Genomic DNA, 7662 nt, shown 5'->3' with positions numbered 1-7662 from the left:
CGGTGGAGAGAGAAGACATAGCAGCAGATTAGGGATTTGGAGGACTGGATATATTGAAAAGAGAAGAAATAATTATTTATACTAACATGAAATTTCTGAAATCTAGCTTCTATTTCGGGGACTTCCTTCCTTTCAGAATTTGACTTGACCCGCCTCCATCACTCGTCCGCCAGCTCCGTTCCCCGGTTTCAATTTCTTTCCAAACCAAATGCACTCCCACAACACTCTTCTTCGCTCACTATCTCTCTTACTTTCCACACTCAAACAAAAACCCATTCCTACATTCTCATTCTCCCTTCTTCATCACCACCACCGGTTCTCTTCTTCCTGGCTCTCTCTTCGCGGAAACCCCCTCATTAAATGGCCAACCCTACCACTCCCTCAACCCCCTCCCAATCCCAAACCCCAATCCTCCGAACCCCAACCCCAATCGAATTTCTCGCCGCGTGATTTCTCCGCAATTGCTGATATATTCGCCGACACTTCAGTCTCTCCCGGCTCGCTTCTCCATGCAGAATTGGACTGTTCCGGGATTCAACCAGCTTCAGAGCTACTGCTCGCCGTGTTTGACCGTTTCGGTTCTTCGCCCAAGCTGCTTCACTCGTTGTTCCTGTGGGCCGAGAAGCAACCCGGGTTCAGACCTAATTCGAAGCTGTTAGACGCTGTGGTCAAAGCTCTCGCGAAGTCCAGGGAGTTTGACTCCGCTTGGACGCTGATTCTTCATCACATCGATGATGGAAACGACGAGGGAGAAGCTTTGGTTTCCGTTGCTACCTTCGCTATCATGATTCGACGCTACGCACGTGCAGGTTAAAAAACAAACCGAATATTTTCAGTTTTATGTTTTCATAAGTTTCAATCTGAGTCTATGAAAGAATGAGATAATGATGTTGATAGTTCGCGACTGAGAATTTTAACTCTTAGGAAAGTATAGAAAATGGTTTAATTTTAACCTAACAGAATGAAAACTTTCAGGTATGGTGCAACCTGCAATTCGTACATTTGAGTTTGCAAGAAAACACACTTCAATTATAGATTCTGAGTCGGAATTGAGTTTATTTGAGATATTGTTGGATTCACTTTGCAAAGAAGGGTCTGTTAGGGCAGCTTACGAGTATTTATGTTTAAGAAAGAAGATAAACGAGGGTTGGGTTCCTTCCATTCGGGCTTATAACATAGTGTTAAATGGATGGTTTCGGTCAAGGAAACTCAAACACGCTGAGAGACTTTGGGAGGAGATGAAGAAGGAGAATGTAAGACCAACTGTTGTGACATATGGTACCCTTATCGAAGGGTATTGTCGGATGCGTCGAATTGAAAGAGCGCTGGAGATGGTTGATGACATGATCAAAGAAGGAATTGCACCAAATGCAATAGTGTATAATCCGATAATTGATGCATTAGGAGAAGCTGGGAGATTTAAAGAGGCCTTGGGGATGATGGAACGATTTCATGTTTTAGAAATTGGCCCTACCGAATCGACATATAATTCTCTGGTGAAGGGGTTTTGTAAGGCAGGAGACCTTGTAGGTGCTAGTAAGATTCTTAAAATGATATTAAGTAGGGGTTTCCTTCCAAGCTCCACCACCTATAACTACTTCTTTAGATACTTCTCAAGATGCGGGAAGATTGAGGAAGGGATGAACTTGTATACCAAGATCATTCAATCCGGTTATACGCCTGATCGGCTAACATACCATCTTTTGGTGAAGATGTTATGTGAAGAGGAAAGGTTAGACTTGGCAGTTCAAGTTAGTAAGGAAATGAGACATAAAGGATTGGACATGGACTTGGCTACAAGTACCATGTTAGTTCATTTGCTATGCAAAATGCATAAGTTGGAAGAGGCTTTTGCTGAATTCGAGGACATGATGCGAAGGGGTATAGTTCCTCAGTACCTTACTTTTCAGAGACTGAATGCGGAGTTAAAGAAACGGGGTATGACTGAAGTGGCACAAAAGCTTTGCAATTTGATGTCTTCCATTCCCCATTCTACCAATTTGCCAAATACTTACAGTAAAGACAACGATGATGCGCATGCAAGAAGGAATTCTATAATTCAGAAGGCCCAAGCATTTTCTGATATGTTGAAAAATTGTAACGACCCTCGAGAACTCCAAAAGTATAAATGTTCATCTGAAAATGATGTCTCAAGTGCGAACCATTTGATAGAGGATATTGAGAGAAAGATAGGTGCCAAACGAACATCTTCTGTTATCTGACCTCGTCGTCAACCGGGAGCAAAACCAACTGACTGTGCGAATGAGAATCAGTTCGCATCTGAAGCATCTGAGCACAGAACCACAGTACATAATGAGAGACATTTCCAGAACAAAAAAGCAAAATATCTGCTCTGCATTAGTCAGCAGTAAGTGGTTAAGCAAACTGATTCAGAAATGTCTATATAATTAGGATTTGGATATTCTAATGTGACTTTGTCATCTTTGTATTTCTACCTTTCATTTGATTGCTCTAGAAAAATGAAATTAAAATGAGAAACAATCAATGGTGAAGATATTTGTCTTGTTCATTTTTAAAATGAGAGGACCCAAATTCATATAATTATGTGTAAATCCTTGGTGTTCTGATGCAGAGTGCACGGCTGCAGAATATATGGAGCAAGTGAATTGTAGGAATATCAATAAGGAAGAACAAAATGGTGATGAAAACTAGCCCCAAAGAGGATAATGTCTTCAATGATTTTGTTCTGAATGGTGGGAATGTTCTTAGGCAGGGTGCTTCGATGAAGAAAGTTGGAACATTTTGTCAATATTTTTACAACAGCTAAAGAAAGAATAGATAAAAGTACATATGAATTTTCATTCGATGGATAGATATACACTAATTTTTTAATGAGTCATTTGTACACACAGGGAGAGTTGACTACACAAGATTGTGCACTGCGTATTGCATTTTTTATTAGGTAATAGCCTATAGACTTATTATTGTAGATCATAGTTTTAAGAGTGATTTTCTAATGATAAGTACATGATAAGTACAGAAATTGCGGGAGGAAAATTAGTGAGAAAATTCCCCATGTCTTGGCTCCAAAGCATGATCATTACATGCTTAATTGTTCTGCGTAGACCATAAAATTCGAATGTTTGCGGTAGATGTGTGTTATGTAGCAAAGATAGATTATGACTTTAGACTAAGGATATCTTAATTAAGATTGAATTTGGGATGCATTCGTTTAATTACTTCAAAAATACTTTTATAATGACACTTTTTAAGAGAAAATTGAACTTATCAATGTTGGATTGCTTCAAGCAGTTTGTGTTGTGCCTTTTTTGCTGCCCTTAATCTTAAACAAATATCTATTTTTAAAATTCAAGTTGGTCAGATATTTAGTATTAATTATTTTCTTTTCACTAATAACTCTATTACATAAAGAGTAAAGAATATATATTATTACTGATAGCTTTCCTCTTTCTTAGATTAAAATATGGTTGATTTAAGCCAAACTTCAGAAATCAGAACCACATATCAGTCTCAAATAGTCATCAATTTCCACCCGCTACTTTTTGGTCAAATGAGATTTGAATCTAGAGCCTCACCACTATTCTTAACAATGGATTTTAAACTTTTCATTGGAACTTTTGAATTTTTCACCATTTTAATAGAATTTGTTGATGATTAACTGAACAAAATTCATGAACTCCACTCTAGGGAATCTATATACATCTCAATACTTGTAGCACTGTGCATCTTTACCTATCCTTTCAAAGGAAATATGTTTATGCTTTTAATGTGAATCTAAGTCAGCAAATGTATAAATAAATGAACATGCAGAGAATCAATCTGCTTCAAGGGCCTCAATTTCATATCTAACTTCTTCTAGATGTTCATTTATGGCTGTTACAGCATCTTGGACACCTTTAATAGCTTCCTTAAGAGCATTATCATACTCAGCATCCGCCTCGGCCTCCTCAGTTCCAGAAGCTTCAGTAATCTCCTGGACATGAACACACTCGTGTTCTCTAGGTTTCGTATATTTGCAATTCTCGTGGCTAACCAGTCGTTCAGAAGGGCGCCCAGCTTTTTTTAACACTTGAATGGTAGCTGTCTTTAAAAGTAAAGAACTTGTCAGCAAAGACCATAAGATTGAGCTGTTAACTGTCGTTTATATTTTAGTTGCAAGAAACAGGAAAGGGATTTGATAAAGAATAAGAAAACACTGAATGCAATTTATGGCACATGGAAATATGGAATCTAATCAATTCATCATGATACATGATCTTTTAGAAAATCTTCAAGGACAGACAACCTCATGCAAAACTGAACAAAAAAGGGGGAGCATCATCGAAAGATAGGACAAATTACATCACAGTCTTTCTCTATTCACTTAATCCCTCTATTTTTTAAGTTGACACAACTCTCCTCATTTAACATATTTTTCAAAAAACCTAATTTAACCTTCTATCACTTTTCTCCATCCTTCATCTCATCCACATGACACATCTCTCATGTAAGACAAACAACACTATATACCCCATTTGTGTTTCCCAAAAGCCAGATCCAAACCCTAAACCCTAAACCATATATCCAAGACTTTCAGCTCAACTAGTGTAAACCAGAACTTTTTCTTTCATAAAATTGGAGCCAATGAAACTTGCCATGATCAGACTCAAGATAAAAGCAACATCTATAATATAAAGGGAAACCATATTGCAAAGGAAGATAAGAGAACAAAAAAGACCACTTTTCACCAGTCATCCTCAACCCCGGCCTTGCCCAAACACCCAATTGCGCAAGGCCATCATTGACCATGGCCTCTGCCCTTCTAACCCCGCTTAGCTGCTATACAAACCACCGTGACCCACCACTGCTTCTGCACAGAAGATCAAATTTAGCAGAGGAGCAGGGCACACAAACCCTGCCAGAGGAGGCACATTGCTTTGCATCATAGAAGATTGCAAGCTTCACACTTCACAGTGCTCCTAGTTGTCAGTTCTTCTCTCTAGATAACTCTGCATGGAACTTCCATTTTATTCGAGACTTAAATGATAGAGGTGATGAATTACGACCAATGATCCAAAAACTAGGATTTGGACTCTTGACCCCTTTTTGGTGTTTTATCTTGTAAATCTTATATTCAATTCTTGACATGTTCTCCTAATCTAGAGAGATTTTCCGTGGATAAACTTATTTGGAAATCTAAAGCTCCTCCTAAGGTTTAGGCTTTTATTTGGAGTGTAGTTCTAAATCGGTTTAACACTAATGATGCGATACAAAAGAGCAGGCCACTCAGTGCTCTGTTGCCTATCATCATCATTTGCAGAATTGTGTGGGTTGGGTATTAAATCAAGGGCTCATCAATTTTGTCACTGCCCTACAACAAGATCGCTGTGGGGTAGGCTTTCTGGTATCTTCCAACAAACTTGCATCACTTTCTTCTCACTAAGTTCAGAGGATATGCCTCACGTAAAACAATAGAGGTTCTATGGCAGTCCGAAATTTTTTGGCAGTGCTCCGGACTAGTGGTGTATGTGTATATGATCGGAAAAGAATTCCAAGATTTTTAGAGGTCCCTTTTCAACTATTGGTTTCATTTGAAATAGGATTATTCTTTTGACCTCCCTTTATTGCCTAGCACATAATCTGTTTAATGGGGTTTCTTTAGCAAACATTCAAAGGGCATGTGTTGTTATGTAGCTAAGCTTTTACGCCTTAATAACTATACCTTTTGTATCTATGCAAGGATGGCTTATCCTATCTTTTGTATATTCTCTTCGAATTTAGTGGAACTTCCTTTTTTTATCAAACAATAAATAAATAAATTTCCCATGTTAATAATCAAAAGAAGTAAAACCATAAAGGTAAGTTGCACACTTCAATAGAAACTGACATTTTTTGTTTTAGCCAAAGACACATACCAGGTGCAGTTTTTGCTTTTCCTGATCTTGAACTGCTCTAAGAATTTGTGCAAGATCTAATCTCTGGTAGTCAGGGCTCTGGAATAATGACTCCATCTCAAGGACCTATGCTAAAGCAGAAAATAAAAAAGCTAAGGAAATGCAGTAAAATAAAAAAAAGGAGGTGAAAAGAAAATTGATAAGATTGGGATCACATGCATCTAACTTTTTTTGAGCAATCATTGAACTCTATTGTGATTTCACTGCAAAGCTTCTGGTAAGCCAATTCCCCTCCTGAAGCCATGTAATCAGAAAACCCCCTGTCAAGTTAAACATTTCATTAAGTATAAAATGCCAACAGTATTTGAAAATTCAAAAAATGCTAAAACCTCCAATAATATTCTCTCAATTTCTAAATAAGGGAAATATTGCATGCTTTCATGTTTACGAAATTTAAAATGATATTTGCATTTTCATTTAGTACTATCTTTATTATGTATTATGAGTTATGTTTCAGGAGTTGTTTTACACAAAATGATTGGCTAGATGAATGAAATTATGACAACAACCTTCAAAGGAATCTTGCCAAATTTGCTGAGGAACTAAGTCACTGCAAACACTATCAGCTCCACTATTCAGGCAATTAACATCAAGACAAGGATTCTATCTCTCAGTTATGGGTTCTCATTTCTCAAAGTACTCTAGTGAGAGCTTGATTGGCAATTCAATGAATAACTAACCAAAATGAGTATTGATGAAGGACAGACGATTAACAAGATGAAATGAGACTACAAAGATTGATCACAATTCACAAATGAAAGGCAGAGCAGGAAATTCATGTTATCAGCTAATTGGCAAATGTGATTACTTGATTATCAGTCAATAGCAAACTGGTTACTGAATTGAAGCATGGATCAGCCATCAGCTGTCGATTGAAATTTGAAAGCACAGTTTGGATTAAGATAATAGTCAGCCAAAAAAAAAAGTTTCAACAGATGGCTACACTGACTTAGGATCCTAATTAGAAACACGGGGCAAATCAGCCAAGGGAAAATAGAAAAATATCACAAATACTGTTCATTTTCAACCCCAAAACAACCTCAACAAGTTGCCACCAATCAATGCTCACGTCCAAAGCTTTCCGATACTCGGCATCTTAGCTGGCAACAACTTAAGTTTGGTTGAGCATTTTATTCGATTTAAGCCAAGTGTTCTACATGTTTTGTGTTAAGCAGAATTTGCCGAATGCTATCTTTCTTAGAATGAGACTTACTCAGCTATTAAGCACTCAACTAATCTTCCCCACAACTTAGGGTTTATGCCCCTTTCCGTGGATTGCTCGACCCTAAACTCAGCTCAGAAACATTCAAATCATCGTAGATTCAGAATCAAGGAAACGCACAGTAAATCGATACAATCCCAAATTAACTAAATAACATCAACGAAATTTGTGAGAATTTGATGGAGCGAGAGAATAGACTGAGGTTTTAACCTTTTGAGTTTGGAATATGCTTCGGCTCTGCGTTGCTGAATTCCGAGAAAGCCGCGAAGCAAAAGAAGAATTTTGGTTGAATTGGATGCGTTTTGTTCAGCAGCATCCATGGTATCGTTTATCGAAACCTTCTTTCCAAAATCAAAATCTTCTTCCATCGCTCTTGTTTCGCTGAGATTCTCTTCTCTTCGCTCAACTCCTTTCGCTCTCCCTACTTTTTTTTTTTGGTCGTCTTCTGTGTTTATTTTCAAGGGGTCATTTTGTATGTTACATTTGCAGTGGTATCAACCCTAATCAAAGGAAGTACTAATAATT

General features: G+C 37.7%; 2 protein-coding genes across 3 annotated transcripts; one reads left to right on the top strand and one right to left on the bottom strand.

The window, feature by feature from the left end:
* Positions 1 to 208: 208 nt before the first annotated feature.
* LOC130954503 (pentatricopeptide repeat-containing protein At5g11310, mitochondrial-like) lies at positions 209 to 3119 on the top strand. Of its 2 annotated transcripts, XR_009076325.1 has the most exons (3): positions 209 to 809; positions 976 to 2368; positions 2594 to 3119. XR_009076325.1 is itself a non-coding variant. In XM_057881250.1 (2 exons), the coding sequence occupies exons 1-2, from the start codon at positions 209 to 211 to the stop codon at positions 2220 to 2222; spliced, it is 1848 nt and encodes a 615-aa protein (XP_057737233.1). In that variant the 3' UTR covers positions 2223 to 2574. The 2 variants fall into 2 exon arrangements, 1 of the variants encoding a protein (XP_057737233.1); XM_057881250.1 differs by lacking the exon at positions 2594 to 3119 and having other exon boundaries at positions 976 to 2574.
* Positions 3120 to 3572: 453 nt separating this feature from the next.
* On the bottom strand, positions 3573 to 7651 carry LOC130954342 (uncharacterized). The gene is made up of 4 exons (XM_057881082.1): positions 7348 to 7651; positions 6082 to 6175; positions 5877 to 5981; positions 3573 to 4066 (listed from the first exon to the last, which is right to left on the bottom strand). The coding sequence occupies exons 1-4, from the start codon at positions 7503 to 7505 to the stop codon at positions 3797 to 3799; spliced, it is 627 nt and encodes a 208-aa protein (XP_057737065.1). The 5' UTR covers positions 7506 to 7651; the 3' UTR covers positions 3573 to 3796.
* Between the last annotated feature and the right edge of the window lie 11 nt (positions 7652 to 7662).

The sequence above is a fragment of the Arachis stenosperma genome, chromosome 10, assembly GCF_014773155.1.
Source record: "Arachis stenosperma cultivar V10309 chromosome 10, arast.V10309.gnm1.PFL2, whole genome shotgun sequence".
Taxonomy (NCBI): Eukaryota; Viridiplantae; Streptophyta; class Magnoliopsida; order Fabales; family Fabaceae; genus Arachis; species Arachis stenosperma.
This window is presented reverse-complemented; position numbering and strand designations above follow the sequence as displayed.

Bases quoted from the DNA above. Each gene is read 5' to 3' on its own strand.
- LOC130954503 (XM_057881250.1), top strand. From the start codon at position 209: ATGCACTCCCACAACACTCTTCTTCGCTCACTATCTCTCTTACTTTCC. The intron at 810-975 runs GTTAAAAAACAA...GAAAACTTTCAG, and splicing joins TCGACGCTACGCACGTGCAG to GTATGGTGCAACCTGCAATT.
- LOC130954342 (XM_057881082.1), bottom strand. From the start codon at position 7,505: ATGGAAGAAGATTTTGATTTTGGAAAGAAGGTTTCGATAAACGATACC. The intron at 6,176-7,347 runs GTTAAAACCTCA...TTAACTTGACAG, and splicing joins GCATATTCCAAACTCAAAAG to GGGGTTTTCTGATTACATGG. The intron at 5,982-6,081 runs GTTAGATGCATG...GCTTTAGCATAG, and splicing joins TCAATGATTGCTCAAAAAAA to GTCCTTGAGATGGAGTCATT.